Below are 21082 nucleotides of genomic sequence, written 5' to 3'. Positions count from 1 at the left end.
CCTCAGGACATGTGTCCACCCTTCCCTCCAGGGCCAGGACATCCTCGAGCGCAGCTCGGAGCTGATCCACTCCGGGGAGCTGACCAGGGTCACGCGGCAGGGCAAGAGCCAGCAGCGGACGTTCTTCCTGTTTGACCACCAGCTGGTGGCCTGCAAGAAAGACCTGCTGCGGAGGGACGTGCTCTACTACCGCGGCAGCACAGACATGGACGCCGTGGAACTCGTGGACCTGGAGGACGGCCGCGACGGTGCCCGCACCCTCGGCATCAGAAACGCCTTCAAGCTGGTCAGCAGGACGGGTGACGAGGCGCACCTGTTCTGTGCCAAGAAGCCTGAGGACAAGGCGCGGTGGCTGCAGGCCTGCAGGGACGAGCGCAGGCGGGTGCAGGAGGACCGGGCGATGGGTGAGCCCTGGGGTCTTGGCCCTTCCCCCGCCTCTTCCGGTTCACCCCCCGCGGGGAAAAGACCAGGGAGCTGCAGGTCCTGATATTCCTAAACCTGCTTACAAGACCGACAGGGACAGGTGTGCCGTGGGTCCTATTGTTGGACCCATTTCACAGATGAGGAAACTGAGGCTGAAGGCACCAGCCCACTCTTAGAAGGCGGGTTGTCACTCTTCACGTGTCCCGGTAGGGAGAGTGGTGGTGTGGCCATCCTGGTGATAATCGTCCTCCTCCTCCACTCCCTTCAACCCCTTATACTCACTTCCTGAAGGATTAAGGCTCTTTGCTTTGGGTAATGGAGCAGACCTCAGGGTTAATGTGGGTTCGGTGCAGGTTTTATTCTGAAATGTTTTCACTGGTTTTGAATACATATCACATTTGTTTCTAAATACAGGAGTGGAAATTTCAGAAAGTCAGAAGAAACTTGCCATGTTAAATGCTCAAAAGGCAGGACATGGAAAGTCAAAAGGTAAATTTTGAAGAATGTTTTTCACCTCTTTAGTGTGTGTATGTCAGTACTGGAATTAAAATGGGGAGAAATGCCCGAAGCTGTTAGGTATGACCGACTCTTAAGTGAAGGAGAGAAGTGTGGGTAAAACAAGATGATAGTTCAGAGCAGTGGACGGTTTAAAAACCAAATCTGCATTTGGTTCTGAACATCCTTTAGTACGTGCTTACGTTTGAAGAGGAGTCTGTACAAGGTGTTTGACTTGGGGCCGAGGAGCTTCTAGACCCCCCTGCCCTGCCCTCTGAGCTTCCCCCCTGCAGAGGGAGGGATTATCCATCCACAGGCCAACCAGCCCAGGAGTCTGGGGCATGTGAGGAGGAAATCTCCAACCCCAGACTGCTTATCAGCTGAAGGCATGTCCTAGTTCAGATGAGAAAAAAGATGTCAAAGTTCACTGTGTCAAGCAGGGGGCGAAAGCAAAAGAAGATCCTCTGGCTTCTTTAGGACCTGGATTCTCTACCCCGCAGGCACATTCTGTGGGAATGACCTGGGCAGCTCTTACAAAATACCAAGGCCCGGGACACGGACCCCAGAGTCCACACATGCATAGTACAAATATTCCAGCGCAACAGAAATGAAACAATAAGGATTCTTATTCCAAAACTACATGTTGTATTTCTGCAAACTTTATTCACGTGAAATTTATCCCATTGGGTATTTTCCTACGCGAAAATGCAAAAACAAGGACCAGTTGAGCCCAGGACCGATGGGCCGAGAAGAATTTATTACCAGAACAGCATTTAGCAAAGCCCTGCTTCCTCTGCTCAAATGCAGAATTTCCTGCCGCCGCCCCCCCTCCGCCCACACACACTAAGTTAACAGATATCTTCAAGGCAGAAAATCTCATTTTAAGTATTTCTTGCATCTCCACTTTGGATGGCAGGTGACTGGTAAATACCAGTTTATTGGGATCCACTAGTTCCCGTCCATATCTTCCAAGGATCACTGGCTCAGCGGCCAGGCAGCTAGTTCGAAGGAGCTCTCATGCTTCTGGGGGTCACCTGTCCTGCACTTTCCATGAGTTCTCCCATGTCATCCTCTCTGCCGCCCTGGAAGAGGAGGAGAGCCTTGTGGCAGGTCAGGGGCAGGGAGGGTTTGTGGACGGAGGCCTCTCTTCTTCCCAAACTCCCACTCTCTCCTCTCTCCATGCTGACTTTCACAGCGCGTGGTCTTGTAGCTAATATAAGACCACTTTCTGACCACCTGTGCACAGGTTTTATATGCCAGCTCCAAAGAAACAGCTTTGGTTAATTCGATGAGGTATCAGGGCACTACTCTAAGCACGTTACTTACATTCACTCATTTAATTCTCATAACAACCCAGTGGGCACCGTTACCCCATCTTAGACATTGGAAAACTGAGGCTCAGAGGAACCAAATCATTGCATCCCGTAAGTGGCGAGCAGCGTGAGCTCCAGGCTCTCACAGAAAGCACTCCGCTGCTTCCCATCCCACACAGACGTCCAGATCCAGTCCTGCCGGTGAAATTTACACAGTGGCCCTGGGTTTCTGTTTCCTTCCCGGTCACTTGGCTGTCACGGTACTGTCCTGGGAGGGTTTTAAGTGAGGATTCAGTGCGGTAGTCTGTGTCCCGATTGGCACACAGGGTCTGAGTGTGTCAGGATGGCCGTTCGGGACCCCTTTGGGGGAGGTGACTGGAGGGTCGGCCTGGGGCGTGGGGACCAGCACTTGCTTTTCCCTTTGGGCTGCCGCCGGCGCTGAGTCCGTGGCCCTCTGCCCTCCTCACCCCTGCATCAGGCTACGGTGGAGGATGCCCCTCGGCCCCCCCGCTCCAGAGCCTGCGGCCGGTCCACCAGCGCCACGTCACCGTGCCCACCAGCCTGCCACAACAGCAGGTGTTCGCCCTGGCGGAGCCCAAGAGGAAGCCGTCGCTGTTCTGGCACACCTTCAACAAGCTCACCCCCTTCAGGAAGTGACGCGGGGACCGGGGAGAGGGGCCCCCGTGCCCCTCCTGGGCCCCGTCCAAGGAGTCTACTCCGCACGTGGCACAGGGATCCGGTGCTGAAAACCTCTCCTGGGGACGCAGTGAGGAGGACCTGGCCTCGCCTGCGGTCGCAGAGGCCCAGCTGCCTTCTCGGGAGGGAGGGGGGTCATGACGCACAGCTCCAGTGTCCCCTGGACCGCTCCCCGCCGTGAGCCCACCGAGGCGGCCGGCGCTGGGGAATCGGAGTGGGCTCTGGAGATGCTGGGCGGGGAGCCGGGAGCATCGCCGAGGACGAGCTGCAGTCCAGGCCCCGGGAGGGGCTCCCCGAGGAGGATGGGCAGGGCCACTTTGCCTTCGGTCTTGAAGGGGAGGGGAGTGCCGGGGTCACGGGGTGGCGGGCGGTGACCTCAGCCCCGTCGGGGCCCTGGGGTCCCCTGGCGTCTTCCTCATCCATGCAGTCGCCAAATGGTGGGCCGGCCTCTCCCGCAGGCTCCTGCGCACATGGTCCAGGGCCCGCGGTGCACAGAGACCCACGCGCTCCAAAGACGCCGTTGCTTTCGGGGGGCAGGGAGCCCGCTGCTGGCTCTGTACACTTGTCCCCGCCCGTGTGCCACTCCCCGAGCAGAAACCTGAGAAACTTCACGCACGTGCACTTCCAGTGGGAAAACCGATTTCATTTCGTTTGAGGACGAAGTGAACGTGCAGACCTCCCAGTTGAAACGTGTCCTTAAAAGAGCATCCGTGTGCCTGTTCCTCCCTCTGCCTCTGTCCTCGCCGATCAAGGGACAGTGACACGTACCTTCTTCCACTGAAAACCACGAGGCTCAAGGGTCCTGCTTCCTCCATGTTTGAAGCCACCTTTGCCCCACGCCCCGAGCAGTAGTGCCAGCCGTGCCACGCTAGGCGTGTCGACAGGTTTCTGAAGATCGGTTCCGTATGGAAGAGACCTCACGAAATAGATCCAGACTCAGAGAGAGCAGCGCGCTCTAGCGAAGGCCACGCGGCCGACGCCGGTCGGCAGCAACCTCCTTGCCTTTCCTTGATGGTAAATTTTGATGAAAATGGCTTTTAAACGTGAGACACCTTTCCGTTGACCTCGTGCACCGGGCGGGGGTCCTGTTACATGTCTTGTGGTTTTCTACTCGGGAATCTCTTTTTGGTGTTGAAACCTCAAAACTTCTCTTTTCTACCCAGTCCCTGCTTGAGAATAAACACACCTGTATGGTCCTAACAGAGGGGACACCTGAGACTCCAGGTGTGGGCCCCCTCCTCCTCACACCCAGAGCTGTTCCCGGGAGGCAGGGGGACCCAGGCGGTGCTGCCTCTGCGGACCTCGGGGCCCAGGTCCCGGCACGGAAGCCGCTTCTGTGAGGAAGCTCCTCGGGAGGTGCCGTGGGTCCGCGTGCTCGTGTGTGTGTGTGTGTGTGTGTGTGTGTGTGTGTCCTTTCTGAATAGACTTCTCAATTTCCGTTGCATTTATATAAGTGACCTTTTTACTAACAAGATATAATGATACATTTTGAATACTATGCTTAACATGCTTTTCGTGGGCCCCCTCAGCAAACATTGTCGGGCCTCTGTGCTAAACAGAGTTGTTTGTTTATACGGCAGTTGTGAACAGTTGGGTTGCTTTTTTTTTTTTTTAATAGAATTACTTTGAGGAAGTAAAGAAAATCAGTTGCTCATGTTATATTTCCAGTGAGGACTCACCCCCAGTGCAGAAGCACCCAGAGGGCCCCCATCTCCCCCGTTGTCCAGAGCACAGGGACAAAGGGCTGGACGTGCTGTCGGCAGCCCTGGTCTGTCTCTCGGCCGAGCCCTGACTCCTGGCTCCACCCTCCTCCCCTAAAGCTTCCCAACAGAGGAGCAGGAAGCATGGACACCAGGGCACGTGGTGACAGTCCCTTAGTCAGATGTCCATCCTCGGTGGCTCCTGCTTGGATTTCCAGGTGATTTGAAAACTGCTAAAATGCGTTTAAAAGGATAGAACGTCCTTTGTCCTCTTTAAATCTGTGTGTCTAGCTTGGGTTTATTAGCAAACGCCTGCGTTCTCTACAGGATAGATGGCTCGGTGTTCTGTTTTTACATTTGACGAACTTCCTTCCTTTTTTTTTTTTTTTTTTTTGCGGTACGCGGGCCTCTTACTGTTGTGGCCTCTCCCGTTGCGGAGCACAGGCTCCGGACGTGCAGGCTCAGTGGCCATGGCTCACGGGCCCAGCCGCTCCGCGGCATGTGGGATCCGCCCGGACCGGGGCACGAACCCGTGTCCCCTGCATCGGTAGGCGGACCCCCAACCACTGCGCCACCAGGGAAGCCCTGAACTTCCTTCTTGATTTCTCGCATGTTCCACTTGGAGAGAAAAAGAGAAAAAACGAAGAGACTCCCTGTACAGGTTGTGTATGAATTTCACTGGGAATCTCGCTTTCTCTGTCTGTCTTTTTAACACTACACTGCGTGGTATCGGTGGACCACGCCCCCCCCCCCCCCCCCAATAAAGATGGCATAAGATTTTGATGAATTTCACTTACTCTATCATGTTTCAGAGTTTGCCAACTCTGTTGAAAGACCTTTGAAATGGCCTCAGGTCCAAAGCAGCCTTCTCGGTTTTTGATGATGCCTAACATGTATAACAACCTTGCAGTAGATTGTAAGCCGTCGTACAACAGAATACCTGTGGAGTCCTGGAGAAATGGCATTCTTTGTCTTTGGCCTGCAAACTGGAAGAAGAGTGGCGGGGCTTTGCCAGGGCTTTCCTGGGACACCTGTGTCTCTTGCTCTCGGTACATCTGATCTCTTCCCACCCCCTGCCGTAGACCTGATTTTGTAGTTGAAAACATTTCACCCCCATCTCCACACTCCTTCTGAATATCGTCGTGCCTTTTTATTCGTAATACAAGGACTGAGCTCCATGCTGTTCAGAAAATCCCCTCAATCCTACATTGCTGTTGTCTAGACACAGAGCAAAAGTACATTTAATTCAAAACCTGTTTCACAGTAGAAATCTTTTGTAGAAGCCACGCACCGGCATTTTATCGGTTGGGAATCTCTACGGGCCCAGACTGCTGATTCTCCTCAGTGCAGATCAGCTTAGTCACCAAGCCAGGGTAGAGAAACCCGACCACCGGAGTTAGGGAAGAAATCGCGGTGTAATATTTTGTTGAGGAGAGGAGAAACAGACGTGTCCCTCACAGTCCAGTGCCAACAAGCGTGGATAAATGTGGCTCACAGGCCAGGGACGCCAGGCGCACACCGAGAAGGCCACTGCCCCAAAGCAGTTGTCCCTGTAATAAGCTTAGCCCGCAAGTCCTCCCTCTTAACGTTTCACCTGGCGGACGCTGCCCTTCTCGGGATGGATGCAGCGGAGGTGGAGTCCCAAAGATTCGGAAAATAGTAAGTGGAAACTGTGATCTTGAAGAAAACAAACCCAGGAGCATAAATATCGGATGCATATTTCGTAACAACAAACTTAACATTACTGTCTTCAGTTGTTTATTAAGTATCTGACACTTGAATTTAGAAAATACTGTAACCGATTCTGTAATTTACCAGTCGGTCTCTTTTTGTAAATATTAGCGTCCACAGTGTTTGACTTACCTACTTCGCAAGGCTTTTGGTGACCTGTTCCCTCAATGCTAACTCACCGGCCTCAAGGTGATGTTATCTGTATAGGTCAAGTGACAGCTTCCAGACTGATGAGGCGGCTGTTGACAGCTGAATTGGGTTGTGCAAGATCGCTGTAACTTGATATGTATTTTCTCTGAAGATTTTGTAAAAAAAAAAAAAAAAAATTTACAATGTTATTTGAATGATTTCTTGTAAATGCTGTGAATCTATATTTGTTGTTTTGTATCTGTATATTAAAGTTAATTTGCCAAACTGGCTGTAGTAATGCATTGGAGTGTGTGTGTGTGTGTGTGTGTGTGTGTGTGTGTAACACACACATATATATATATATATATTTTTTTTTTTTTTTTTTTTTTTTCTGTACACGGGCCTCTCACCGCTGTGGCCTCTCCTGTTGCGGAGCACAGGCTCCGGACGCACAGGCTCAGCGGCCATGGCTCACGGGCGCAGCCGCTCCGTGGCATGTGGGATCTTCCCGGACCGGGGCTCGAACCCGTGTCCCCTGCATCAGCAGGCGGACTCTCAACCGCTGCGCCACCAGGGAAGCCCCATAACATATATTTTAAATGGAGAGTGAGTGCTAGGAGGCTTTCTGGGATTTGCAGCTCCTTCCCTGCCTGGACACTGACAGATTTCTTTTCAGCAAAAATCATCCACTAATGAACTGATGAAAACTGCTGGGGTGGGTGCAGGAGAAGGAAGGCCCTGAGGGGAACAGAGAGCGGCCACTCGACTTGAAAGAAGCCACCAAATATCGGAGTGAGACTGGCAAAGCCAAAACTGGAGTGAGAAGCACAGCTCTGGCTCCCGGGGGCGCGAGGCAGATGCGGGCCCTTCCCGGTGGTTCCGGATCCGCAGGTGGCCCCACTCACTTAGCCTTGGTGAGTGGGCTGGATAAGAATTTCCTTCCCTAATTAACAGCTCCGCAAAGTTAAGCAGATAGCCCATTGTTGCTGTGACCGTCATCAGGAAAGCATCCCCTCGAAGGTTGCCGCAGCGCCCCTGCTCAGTTGTTTACTCGTAACGGCCTTCGGCTCCCCTCCTTGGGCTGGACTCAAGGGGCTTTGCTTAGGGGGCCAGGGGTGTGGAAGCTCTGGAACCTAACCCCCCCTCGGAGGGCAGTTCTCGCAGCTCAGGAGGGCACCCCGTGGAGGGAGGAGAGGGCTGAGGGTAGGGCCGTCCTCAGAGGGGTTCCGGGGAGACGGCCCAGCCCGGGAGCCACTGTCCCATGGGGCACCAGACAGACGGTGAAACGGGCGATCCTCCCATGGGGCGTGTGCTCCAGGGGGACGAGCACGTGGAGCATTACTAGAGCACAGCGTGCATTGCAAACATTTGAGTTCTAGAAGGACTTCAGGGATGGGGGCCTTTCCGGGGAGGCAGGGCGCACGCAGACCCCTGAGGGGGAGCCCCGAGCAGCCCTGGGTGAGCTGCTGGGATCCAAGTGCGATGGGAGTTGAGACACCAATGGTGGAAGGTCCATCTCAGGGCTGCGGGCCGGGGCGCTGGGTTGTACCGGGCGGAGTCTAGGCGAGGAGAACTGCTCCAGGGGCAGAGAAAAGGCGGACATAAAACCAGAGGCGGGGGATGACTGGCGAGACAGAATCCAGCAGAGACGATGAGAAAGGAGAGAAGACCGCTGTCAGGATGCTCGGTGAGGATGCAGGTGCCCGTCATCACCTGGGTGGGTGCTGGGCGCTGCTGCTGTAATCGGATCCAGGAAGGGATGGCGTGGAGGGTGGGTCTGTGACTGTCTGGACCACCCGGTGGAAGCACGGGGCTGGGATGCAGATGGGGGAGGGCCGAGCAGAGAGCAGGCAGCTGGGGGTGAGGATGCACCTGGGGCCCCTGCCTCAGCCCTGAGCGAGGCAGAGAAGGGGGAAGGGGCCCGGGGTGGGGAAGGGGGCAGGAGGGCAGAAGGCAGAGACTGTCTGCAGCGCCGAATGCTGCCCACACGCCTGCCCCTGAGGAAGGACCCAGGTGTCCGGGCGGAGTTAGGGGTCAAGAGGCCAGGTCCTTAACCTGTGACGTAATTAAACCCTGCCACTGCCCTGTGATGCTGGTAATGTTTTGCCTGCCATACAGAGAAGGACACTGAGGCACAGTGAGGGTAGGGGATTTACCTCTGTTCAGGGGGGACTCTCCCTGCACCCCACTCTCCCTGGGGCCTCTGCATTCCAGCTTGGCTCTCAGAGTTGGTTCTGTGAGAAACAGCATTGGGTGCATTTGTTCTCTCGATGCTATTTTTAAGTCAGAAATCAATGTTAATAGACACTGATGGGAGAAGATAAGAATCAGTGATCACATGGGATTGAAAAACTAGTTGCACCATGTTTTTCTTAGTGCCGTGTGTGTGTGTGTGTGTGTGTGTGTGTGTGAGAGAGAGAGAGAGAGAGAGAGAGAGAGAGAACAGGCATTAAACTCTTAGGCAGTCGAATGCCTACACTAAAAGGAGCTACACAGAGTCAGAGAGATCTAGTTAAGTGATGTCAGTTCTAAGGGTCCAGGATCCGATCGAGGCCTAACAGCATCGTCTTCAGTTTGGTCCTATTAGCTCGTGATTGATCGCGGAGAGGAAGCAAAGGCACAAACGTCAGTCTAAGGGGAAGCGCCTGCCGGGGGGACTCCTCCCTCCAGACCCACCTGGAAGCTGCCTCACCTTCTCTCGCTACCGAGAGTCTGTCATACAAAGTGAAGTAAGTCAGAAAGAGAAAAACGAATACCGTATGTTAACGCATATATATGGAATCTAAAAAAAAAGGTTCTGAAGAACCTAGGGGCAGGACAGGAATAAAGACGCAGACGTAGAGAATGGACTTGAGGACACGGGGAGGGGGAGGGGAAGCTGGGACGAAGTGAGAGAGAGGCATGGACATGTATACACTACCAAACGTAAAATAGATAGCTAGTGGGAAGCAGCCCGCATAGCACAGGGAGATCAGCTCGGTGCTCTGTGACCACCTAGAGGGGCGGGATAGGGAGGGTAGGAGGGGACATGGGGATGTATGTGTACGTATAGCTGATTCACTTTGTTATAAAGCAGAAGCTAACACACCATTGTAATGCAATTATACTCCAATAAAGTTGTTAAAAATAATAATTATAATAAAATAAATCGAAAAATAAAATAAAAAGGACGGAAAGAAGGAGCTAAATTGGCTGAACTAAGTGGTGTTGCTGGAAGGTGCCCCTGGCTCAAGTGTTGCCTCAACTTTTGAAGTTCTTCCAGGACACCTCGTGCTTACTTGTTCCCTCCCCTTCCTGCTGTTTTGCAGATCCATCCACTAGGGAATTGCGTGGCAGGAAGGTGTGATTTTCATTTAGTTTGCTCCTGATTCCCTGTTTGCATAGCACCTGCGTGCCGCCTGCAGCCCTGGGGTTCAGGTAAGAGCCTTAGGAAACAATTTCTTTAAATTCAGTTTAAGGCCTCAGAGTCCTGAAGCAGCTCTTGTATTACTGGTGTGTGATAATCCTGCTTAAGTAGGTATCTGTCTACAGGGCTTTGGGTAGGAAAGGGGTTAAGCCACTTCCGAAATACATTCTTAAGAGGCTAAACAAGAGACAGAAGCAGATTTTGAAGTTCTGCTAGAACTCTGCAGACTGGCTGCGAGGAGGGGTGAAACCGTAGGGTAAATCATGAGAATCAGCAGAGCTTTCCAGAGAGCTTTCCAGAGAGCTTTCCAGAGAAGCCCATGGGTTATTCTGCACACATGTTAACATGTACATTTGTATATTCGTGGCGATACTAACTGACCCAGTGTAGTTTAAAACAAGGCCTTCAACATATGTTGAAGAAGAAATACATATGTACAAAGTATAGAGAAAGTGGAAGAAAATGTATTCAAGGAAGGCAATTTGGAGATTTACGTTCTTGGACCGTCACGTCTGGGAGGGATGCTGGGTTCCTTGCAGTTTTTGCAACCTTTAGAGGCTAGAGGTTTGGAGACCCAGTAAAGATTGCTCAGCTGGGCTCTGGCAGGTCTTTATTAAATCTTTGTATGTGGGCAAGTAAGAATGATGAAGAGTAGAAACCTTTAATCTTGGCCATGAATTAGGGACGACATGTCCTTGGAGAAAATTAATCAGGAGGGGCGCTGAGCAACCTTTCAGAAAGAAATTCAGTCGTGAAGGAGAATGTAGGTCAAGCATAGGAGAAACAACCCAGAAATAAGAAGTAAGAACCTATTTTATTTGGGTCTAACAAACAGTGACTCCATAGCCATTTGCAGTCTGTATCCCTCTGCCCCTAACCGTTTCCGTATGTCAGGTCTGTGGGGTCACAGGGGCTTCCCAGGGTCCCTCCTTCCCCCTGACTTGACATTCAACAGAAGGACTGTGTCCATTCTCTTTGCGTTCACACGGACTTTATTGCTCTAAGGCAGGGCCTGCTGTGGGATTTTTAAGGTGTCACCTGAAGGGTTTTTGACCCAGTGGGTCCTCAGCAACTTCGATGGGCTGAGTGACTACAGATGCTAGACCCTCCTCACTTTGGACGAGCACGCACACCTTTGACAGCTGAAGCCTTGCATCCATCAAAACTGAGGTTAGCTCCAGGAGGGAACCTAAACAACAGGCTTGGGCAGGTTAGCAGCACGCGTGTTTCTCTCTCACGTCAAAGATGGGCTGGGAGGGCAGGCCTGGTCTGCGCTGTCATCAGAGACCAGGATTTCTCTGTCCCCAAAGTGTTGCCCTCCAGTTCATGAGGGAGGGCGCACCCCTTCCCGTGAAGGTCCTGGCCCATTAGGTGCACGTGTCACTTTTACCCACTTCCCACTGGCCAAAATCTAGTTTCACGGTGATACCTGGGCTGCAGGGGTGGCTGGGAAATGAGTCTATTGTGGGCAGCCGTGTGCCAACCGACATTTCTGTTACCACTGATGATGGTAACATCCAGCCACCTCCCTGGTGAAGATTTGCATGTGGTTGGAACCAGGATAATATTTATTTATTCATTCATTCATTTATTTATTCACTGTCATTCATTCATTCAACCACTCAACAAATATTTGACTGTGAGTGCTGAAAATAAGAAAGTAGGAAGATGCAGTTGCTGTCTTCAACAAGCTGTTACCTGTAAGTGACGCTAGTCTAGGTGCTGCGTGGAGAAGGGGCGGGGCAGGGGGGGCAGTGATCCAGAGAAGACAAGAGGGAAGGTGGAAGCCGGGGAGGGAAGGATGGGAGACAGACGGGGTCCTAGCTCCAGTGCACTCTGGAGAAACACCAGAAGTAGGAATTAAACATTGAAACTGAGGAGCCAGCCAGAGGCTTTGTGAGAAACGCAAATGTAACTTTTTATTTTGGAAAATAACACATGAATGTAATTTCTCCTCTATTCCTTGTGCAAACCGTCATGTCCTTCTTCTAAAAATGTTTTCTTTAGAGATGGTGCCACAGCCTATCTCACTGCTTCTTCGGGAGCAAAGCACGTTCCTTTATTCATGATCCTTTGTTGAAGTTTGTCTACCTGCCGGGCCTGGGGTGATACGTCTCCGCCCGTGTCAAGTGTGCAGAACCAGGGAGAGAATCGCAGAAGGATGGATGTTTGCTTTTACCTCAGCTCTTCTCTGGCTGGAGAGCAAAATGGAGTTTATCCCAATTTGACACCTATAGGAGCTCCTGATCCTTTTTATTACTGGAATAATTGTAACACATTTTGAAACAATTAAAAGGGAAAAATCTAGACCCCCTGCAGAGGTTGGTCTGTGCAAGTTAGATTTGACTACGACCAGTCACTTCTGAGTTAAACAGAAGAGGAAGGTGTAGGTTATTTATGGAATTTGGCTCTAAGAAAACTCAAGTCAATTTCCTGAAATGGCGTAAGTTTGTGATTTTAAAGGGAAACATCTGCCCTTCCGTCCCCAAATTCTTCTATTTGCATCAAGCTGCAGCCTGAGACTCATGGAGGCTTCCATATGATGGCGATGTGACCCTCTGGATGACAGTCTAGCTGGGTTTTAAAAATGTATATGTAGAAATAGTTTTATAGGCACTGTAAAAAAGCATTTTTAAAAAAGATAAGCTCCCATAACCTCACCATTCCAAAGCCACCACGTGCGTTTGGATATATTTGCTTCTAGTTTTTGTTACTATGCTTATAGGCACACGTTACTTTATTGCGCTTCACAGACAGCGCGTTTTGTCACAAACTAAACATCTGTGGCAACCCTACATTGAGCATTTGCTCACTTCGTCTCTCTGGGTTCCATTTGGGTAATTCTCACAATATTTCAAACTTTTTCATCACCATTACATTCGTTCTGATGATCTGTGATCTTTGATGTTACTACCGCTACTGCTGAAGCCTCAGACAATGGTTAGCATTTTTCAGCAATAAAGTATTTTTAAAATTAAGGTATGTACACTGTTTTTCAACATAAGGCCATGCACACTTAATAGACTACAGTATGGTATAAACATAACTTTGTTATGACCTGGAAACCAAGAAATTTGTGTGACTCAATTTTTTTCTGATCTCCACCTTATTGCAGTGGTTCTGGAACCAACTTTTCTACTCTCTGTCTCTGAATTTGACTATTCTCAGTACCTCATGTAAGTGGAATCACACAGCATTGTCCACTTGTGACTGGCCTAGTTCACTGAGCACAGTGTCTTTAAGGTTCACCCATGTTGTAGCCTGTGTCAGAATTTCCCTCCTTTTTAAGGCTGAATCATATCTATCCATCATGTGGGTGGACCACATTTTGTTTATCGATTCATGCATCAATGGACACGTGGGTCGTTTCCACCTTTTAGCGATTGTGGACAGCATTGCCGCTGTGAACATGGGCGTAGAAATATCTGCGGGAGTCCCTGCCCTCGGTTCTTTTGCGTGTATACCCGGAAGTGGGATTGCCGGAGCAAATGCTAATTCCATGTTTGCTTTACTGTTCAAAATGTGCTTTCATGCACAATGTGCTCGAATTTGGTTTTTACAGTAGCCCAGTGAGGGAAGCATTAATCTCTCCTCTGGCTGCAAGGAGGGGTTTGCCCAAAGTGAAACGGTCAGTTGGAGTTTCTTTGCCCAAAGCGAAACAGTCAGCGGGGTTTCCTGACTTGGAACGTGGCTCTCTCCCGGATCGCCCACCATTAGAGGCTCCCCAGTCACACGCGTCCTTCCAAGGACAGTGTCCTTCGATTGTGAGCGGCCAGTCTGCCCCCAGCTGCCCCCCGACCCGCCCTGGCTGTGCTGTCCAAGCTGGGCCACTGCAAAGAGCAGAGGCTTTGTCCGTGGCCCCGGCGACGAGAGTTTCTCCCTTCAGTCTGTTTCCGTCTTTCCGTTCAGCTCTGTCATCTGAGCCATGAGGATCTGGTGGCTCTTGTTCGTCTCCGGGGCCTGCGCAGGGATGGTGAGCTCACAGGACACCTGCAGGCAGGGCCACCCTGGCGTCCCCGGGAACCCAGGTCACAATGGATTGCCCGGGAGAGATGGACGTGATGGAGCAAAGGGCGACAAGGGGGATGCAGGTACCCACCACCTGTGCCTGCAGCTGCCCCCCGCTCATCCCCCTTCCTTTCACCTCCTTCATTCATTCATTGCCTGTGGGCTCACCCCTCTCCATCCATCCATCCATCCATCCATCCATCCATCCATCTATCCATCTATCCATCCATCCATCCATCCATCCATCCATCCATCTATCCATCCATCCATCCATCCATCCATCGCCCAGAAGACACTGATGGAGAGCCTGCTCCGGCCAGATCCAGACTGGGTGTGGGGTACAGGGCAGCACGAGCCGTGAGGACCCCTGTCCTCGTGGGCTTTCCCACTGAGTGGGGCTGGCCAGCTGTCTGCTGGCCACCATCTCCGATACTACAGGGCCGTTTCCAGGAGCTTGTGATGTCATAGATCTTTCTGCCTCAGGCGACAGGTGTGAGGGGTCTTTGGCACCGGGTCCTAGAGAGACATCCGACGGGTAGGTCTCTGGCGGGGAGCACCCAGCACGGTGCAGGCCTTGCCGTGAGGCAGGCGGTGCAGAACACCAGAGAACAGGAAGGGTCCTGGAGCCACACAGCCGCTCCTCGGGTATCTGTGCTGTGTCCCGGGACCTCCCCACGGTTTGGGGACTTGGGGACAGGATCCAGCCTCTGGGAGGGACAGTCCCAAAAGCCAGGATGTGTGAGTGGTTTCCATGACAAAAACCTGTAAGGCTTGATTTCTGAATGGGGTTCTTGAGCCCTGGTCTGACCATAGGGTCGTACACCTAAGATGTAAGCAGAGGACCCATCTGGGTGCAGGAAGAAAACATTGAAACTTCTAGTGACGTCTTAAAAGATAAATTTAGGTGAAGAAAAAATTGAGGTTTTAAAACGCTTGCTATATGAATCCGTGTGAATGGCCTCACTTGGTCGGTTTGCAGATACGCACGTGTCATTTGAGGCCTGGACCATGTCCCGTGGGAAGAGTGGTGGCCCACAGTGTGAGCAGGCTGGCCGGGACCCTCCCGCGTTCACTGACCTTCAGCGTGTTGGGATGTTTTGCACTAAGTGTGCCTGGACCGGGGGTTCTCAGATTATGCTGTTGAACTCTCACAAAGAGATGGGTGCTGAAAATACTCCCGCAAAAAAACTGATGGTTGAGGGTGAACTTGCTAATGCAAAGCAGTAAAGAATCCTGAGAAGGGCAGAGCTGCCATTTCTATTCATGTGAATTCTTCAGATGTGCATTAGAAGGAAAAAACAATGATGAACGTCAGTCAGATCTGTCAAGACGTCTGCCCCCCCAACCTGGAAATTATTATAACTGTGGGCAGGTGAATTTACATTTACGTTCATTGACATGCCCTTGTCCTGACTGTGGATGTCCCAAGGGTATCACAGACTCCTAGGAAGGTGCACACCAATTAAGTAAGGCATTTCAGGACTCGTGAGAAGCGTGAACACAAGCGCTGTCATTTTTCTCGGTACGTCATATGAAAGCCTCACCAACCTTAATGATAAACATTGAGAAGCCTCTTGATATTTCTTGATTATACCAGGGAGTTAGATATTCCTCTGGCAATATTAAAACGGCATAATACACAGAAAGCAATTTCAGAATGGACTGAAATTAATGCTTTGCCAGTAAGTGCTGTTAGAATATGGATTTTGAAAAAGCCTTTAAGATTTGGAGAAACAAGAATTACTCAGTGTGGGAAGTCTGCTGCACAGATGTGTGACATTCCAGGTGTTTTCAGGGCGTTTGTGGTCTAGCGTTTACTGCGTGGGCTGGATGGGGCGGAGGGTCACGAGGGGCAGTGTCCCTTCTCACCAAGCCCCGCCCTGCACTCGGCGCTGGGATCTCCTAGGATAACACCACCTCCAGGAAGTCCACGCCGCTTTGGGGCATTAGGCCAGTCTCATTTCTGGTGAGTGAAAGGCCCTGTCCAAGTGAATGGCAAACCCTCCATCTTATTGAAATCCATCCCTTATCCGCCCGGTGGTACCACGTGTGTACATGTATGTGTACATGTGCGTACACGTGCGTGCGTGTGCCCGCACACGCGCACAGGATACCCTGTGTCTTTGAGATCCCTCCCCCCACCCCGCCCCCGTCACTCCCACGCCCCTTCTCACTGCGAGGACCGCCTCCTTGGATCCACCAGCGGGCTGGGCCGGGAGAAGCGCGGGAAGGCATCGCTCAGATGATGCTGTCAGAACCTGACTCCGCTGCCCTCCAAGCGTGGCGGCCGGATGCTGGCCTCTCTCCTGGGCGGCTCTTTGTGGGCCTCCTGTATCATCCCTCGGAGTGGACGATGCATTCGCTGCCTGCACCGCCGGGGCTGGGGCACGTGCTCTCCGCGGCCGCAGTTTTCTCACCTGGCTCCGCGGAGGCGCCCGCCGCCCAGGGAACCTCAGCGCTTGTGCAGCGTGGGCAGCCTCGCCGGCTTCTCCTTTACACTCTTCTCGGTGGAAGTGTCGCATCCGTCTACGTGACTCAAACTGCGGGCTCACAGCCTCGCTTTCTCTACAAACGTCTGAGTCCCCTTTGCTCCAGAGCCGAGGCAACATTTCTGCAGGCCAAGGGCGCGGGTGGGAGCCAAGTCACAGGCCCCGTCTGGCGCGCATCCTCTCTCTTCGGCTCAAGGGCGCATGTGTGCGCTGGGTGGTCGATCTCCAAATTTGGGAGGTTTAATTTAAAACGCTCGTTATAGCATATTCTATACACACAGAAGAAGATAGATGGAGAGAGAAGGAAGACAGATGCTCCTGTATCCAACACCAAATTTCTCTACCTCTCCGCTACTCATTCTCTCCTTCTTCCTCCATGGTCCCCGTTCTTTCAAGTTTCACATACTTCCTTAAGACTTGCACGCTACATATATAGTTTATTTAGATTATATACAACACGCATGTTTCTTAGAAGGATATTATGTCACATTTCTCACACTAAAAATTAACTTAATCTTTGTCTTACCGTTTTCAAATGTATTTGTGTGTATTTTTATTTTTTAAATTTATTTATTTTTTGGTTGCATTGGGTCTTCGTTGCAGTGCGCGGGCTTCTCATTGCGGTGGCTTCTCTTGTTGCAGAGCACGGGCTCCAGGCGCGTGGGCTTCAGTAGTTGTGGCTCGTGGGCTCAGTAGTTGTGGCTCGCGGGCTCTAGAACGCAGGCTCAGTAGTTGTGGCACACAGGCTTCGTTGCTCCGTGGCACGTGGGATCGTCCTGGACCAGGGATTGAACCCGTGTCCCCTGCCTTGGCAGGCGGATTCTTAACCACTGTGCCACCAGGGAAGTCCCGTGTGTATGTTTTATAATGAACATGTTTTTAGAACATTACCTGTACATAGCTTACAAACATACGTGTGTGGACATAACATAGGATGCTGGTGTCCAGGGCAGCCTGTTCTGAGCATCAGGACTCCTGGGTGCAGCAGAACCTCATGGCCTGGTGTCCCAGTGGGTCTCCACAGCACCTTGACCACTGTAAGGCGCTAGAGAGATCCTTCTGGAACCCTCTCTCCCATGCCAAGTAGTGTGGTGTAACCATGGTCATCTGCACTTTCATAGGAGGCTAGTACTTCCACTCCACCCCCCACAGAGTGATGGAAAAGGAGCACAAATGACAAAGCCACCCCCCCAAGTCCTTGTCACGTGAGAAACACGCAATCGTGATCATCCGAGCTGGCTGCTTGGGAAGCCCACCAGTCCACTGCACGACCCGCTTCTTGGCGCACTCAGTACCCTTGCTGCTTGCCCCTGCCTGCCCTCCCCCCGCAGGTCTGTGAGGGGTGGGGTGTGCGGGTCAGGCTGGGGCTCCCTGGGACCCTCCATCGCTGACTGGGACCCACATCGAGGGAAACTGGAGCTAGAATTTTAACTTCTGCCTATTTTCTCATTTTCCATCAGGCGAACCAGGACATCCTGGTGGCCCAGGGAAGGACGGGATGACCGGAGAGAAAGGAGAACCAGGTCAGAGGTGGCTTTCCATCCTGCTGTGTCCGCAGCCGGAGCCGTCAGTGATAGGATAGGAATTATTAAGTGCTTACCAAGGACAAGTCCCTTCCGAGGCTTCAAGGATGCTCCAGCGATAAAGGCCACACGGTCCTTCTCTCCAGAAGCTCAGGGTTCACTGCAGAGATGGGCACACTTTCCATAAAGGGCCAGACAGTAAATATTTTCAGCTTTGCGGGCCACGGGGTCTCGGTCACAGCTACTCAGCTCTGCCGTCGTAGGGACAAGCTGCGTAGAGGATGCCTTAGGAAGTGGGGCTGCGTTCCAGTGAAACCTGAATTTTACGTAATTGTCAGGAATCTCAGAACGTGATTTGTGACCATTTAAAAGTGTCAACTGTTCTTAGCTTGCGGGCTGTCAAAAACAGGCGGAGGCTGGACATGGCCCGCGCTCCATGGTTTGCTGAAGCCTGATTTAGCGCTGGGCCCTGAGGAGGGACGCTGGATTCTGACTCGGCGCCCGGGGTGGGACTGCAGCAGAAGGTGGCCCTTGAGCCGGGCCCTGGAGGCAGGGAGGATGCCGGCAGCTATCGCCAGAGGGGGAGGGAGGATGGTTACCACGGCAACGCGAACAGTGTTCTCGCCCCACTGGGTCGTTCTAAGTGCCTTCCTTGTGTTGACTCACTTAATACAACAGCCTATAAAGGAGGCACTTTATTATCCCAGCCGTGCAGGTGAGGAACCAGGTGTAGCTGGGGAATCAGCTTGTGCATAAGCGGTGGAGACTGGGCTGGATCCTGGCGTCTCACTCCAGAGCCGGAGCTCGGACCACGGCTGTCCAGTCAGGGCGTGGGAAGCGGGAGGCGCCAGGGAGTGGGGAAGGCGGAACCACGACTGCGCCACGCACCTGGCGCGGTGCACAGGCCGGCAGACGCGGCGAGCAGTGAGCGCCCACCCAGGACCACCTGACTCCAGTGAGGGGCTTCTCGGGGGGCGTCACGTCATCGGGGCTGCGCTGTCAGCTACCAAAGCAGCCCTGGTGAATCTGCTGTCTGCCTTCTTCCCTCTTCCAAAGATGCGTCCCCTCAGGGACGGGCAGAGAGCTGTCATTTCTTTCTTTTGTTTTTGGCCGTGTCGCTCTGCATACAGGATCTTAGTTCCCCAACTAGGGATTGAACCCGCGCCCCCTGCATTGGAATCGCAGACTCTTAACCACTGGGCCTCCAGGGAAGTCGCAAATAACTGTCATTTCTAACGTGAGCCCCGATGCTGGTATAGTAGAGTCAAAGGGTGTTTTGCGCACATGTGTACCTGCACAGTTTAGGAGTAAATTAACTTTCAAACCCTGAGCACATGCTGGAACTGTGCACTGCCTTACCTCATTCACTTGCTCAATAATAGAAAAACCAAAGTTGTTTTCACAAGCAAAGTTTCACAAATCGTCTCTTCCTCCGTTCTTTCTTGTCCCACCCAGGAGCCGATGGAAACGTTGAAGCAAAGGGCGTCAAAGGTGATCAGGGCTCAAGAGGCCCCCCAGGGAAACACGGGCCAAAGGGACTTGTGGGCCCCATGGGAGAGAAAGGCCTCAGAGGAGAGACCGGCGCCCAAGGGCAGAAGGGGGAGAAGGGCGACGTGGGTCCCGTTGGCCCAGAAGGGCCAAAGGGCAGCACTGGACCTTCGGGCCCAACTGGTTTACCTGGCCCCGTGGGCCCCACCGGAAAGCCGGGTCCCAGGGGAGATGCCGGCCCCCTGGGGCCCCAGGGTGAGCCCGGAGCCCGGGGAATGAGAGGCTGGAAAGGCGATCGAGGAGAAAAAGGGAAAATTGGGGAGACGCCAGTCTTGCCCAAAAGCGCCTTCACCGTGGGGCTCACGGTGCTGAGCAAGTTCCCTCCGTCAGACGTGCCCATCAAGTTCGACAGGATCCTGTACAACGAGTTTGGCCACTACAGCGTGGCCACGGGGAAATTCACCTGCCACGTCGCCGGCGTCTATTACTTCACCTACCACATCACCGTTTTCTCCAGGAACGTCCAGGTGTCTTTGGTCAAAAACGGGGTAAAAGTCCTGCACACCAAGGACGGTTACATGAGCTCCGAGGACCAGGCGTCCGGTGGCATCGTCCTGCAGCTGAAGCTCGGGGACGAGGTGTGGTTGCAGGTGACGGGAGGGGAGAGGTTCAACGGCCTGTTTGCGGATGAGGACGACGACACCACGTTCACGGGCTTCCTCCTGTTCAGCAGCGCGTGATGGGTCGGGGGGCGGGCAGCGGTTCTAACTCTGTCTCTCCATCCGCCCGAATCAGCTTGGTGAAGACATTATTTGATGGTTTTACCACGTTAATTATATCACCACTGTCATAACCATAAAAAGGTGAAAGTAGGAAAGTTATTCCTAAAACTGAGTCTATAGAACTCGCTATCCTTCCGAGAGTAAATGTAAAACTACCTGCTCTGTTTATTACAGTGTATTTGATATATTCCATCATTCCCGTGATCTGAAGAATCCTTTGCTCAGGCGTTCCTTGTGGGGAGTGTTTTGATATCATTTTAGTGCTCGAACTAGCCGTGTGATGATGTATCTCCCATCTGAATTCCTGAGGACATTACAGGGAAAGAAAAGGAAGTGTTTATTCCCTCTGTGACTAATAAGAGTTTGGGCTGGTGACAGTGGCACAGCCCGGGAAACTGCAGGACACTCTGCTCACTTTCTATCTTGGGTTTTCATCACCATTCAACTCAACAAACAGTTGTTAGTAAACTGTTTGCCAAACTTGACTCTGTTTTAGTTTCCCTCCGTATCCACAGTTCCGTATCTGCAGATTCAACCAACCATGGTTGGAAAATATTTGGAAAAAAAAAAATCAGGAAGTTCCAAAAAGCAAAACTTGAATTTGCCAACCTGGAAACTGCTGACATAGCATTTACACTGTACTAGGTGATTTAAGTCATCTAGAGGGGAACTGCCCTGTGGTCCAGCGAATAATCCCCTCCTAAAATTCTGGAAGTGTTAACTATGCTTACGTTAACTCCATACACTTTTCCACTAGCTGAGAGCAACTAATAAAGAAGCAAGAGGAGACAAGCCCAGTGCATATTCAAGCGACAGCATCTTCCAGATCACAGCCTGGGACTCTGACGGACTTACAGCTGTTCTCTCCACATGGCAACCAAGTCAGCGCAGTTGTGACA

General features: G+C 52.1%; 2 protein-coding genes across 10 annotated transcripts in view; both read left to right on the top strand.

Annotated features, from left to right (window-relative positions):
• The window catches only part of SPATA13 (spermatogenesis associated 13), a 257965-nt gene extending 251193 nt beyond the window's left edge, over nucleotides 1-6772 (top strand). For 8 of the 9 annotated variants that reach the window (XM_033843704.2, XM_073794961.1, XM_073794963.1 and 5 more), the window contains 3 exons: nucleotides 32-404; nucleotides 838-912; nucleotides 2710-6772. In XM_033843704.2, coding sequence (XP_033699595.1) covers nucleotides 32-404; nucleotides 838-912; nucleotides 2710-2888 — 627 coding nt within the window. In that variant the 3' untranslated portion in view covers nucleotides 2889-6772. Of the gene's footprint in view, nucleotides 1-31; nucleotides 405-837; nucleotides 913-2709 lie in introns of those variants that run through there. The other variant, XM_073794964.1, reaches the window with a different exon arrangement.
• A 426-nt stretch (nucleotides 6773-7198) lies between these two features.
• Nucleotides 7199-21082, top strand: LOC101333105 (complement C1q and tumor necrosis factor-related protein 9). Its single transcript, XM_004322027.4, has 6 exons — nucleotides 7199-8174; nucleotides 9061-9216; nucleotides 9796-9904; nucleotides 13803-13984; nucleotides 17851-17913; nucleotides 19369-21082. The coding sequence occupies exons 4-6, from the start codon at nucleotides 13819-13821 to the stop codon at nucleotides 20139-20141; spliced, it is 1002 nt and encodes a 333-aa protein (XP_004322075.1). The 5' UTR covers nucleotides 7199-8174; nucleotides 9061-9216; nucleotides 9796-9904; nucleotides 13803-13818; the 3' UTR covers nucleotides 20142-21082.

This window comes from Tursiops truncatus, chromosome 18 (genome assembly GCF_011762595.2).
Source record: "Tursiops truncatus isolate mTurTru1 chromosome 18, mTurTru1.mat.Y, whole genome shotgun sequence".
NCBI classification, from domain to species: Eukaryota; Metazoa; Chordata; class Mammalia; order Artiodactyla; family Delphinidae; genus Tursiops; species Tursiops truncatus.
Note: the sequence above shows the minus strand (reverse complement) of the source record. Positions and strands in the feature narration are given on the sequence as shown.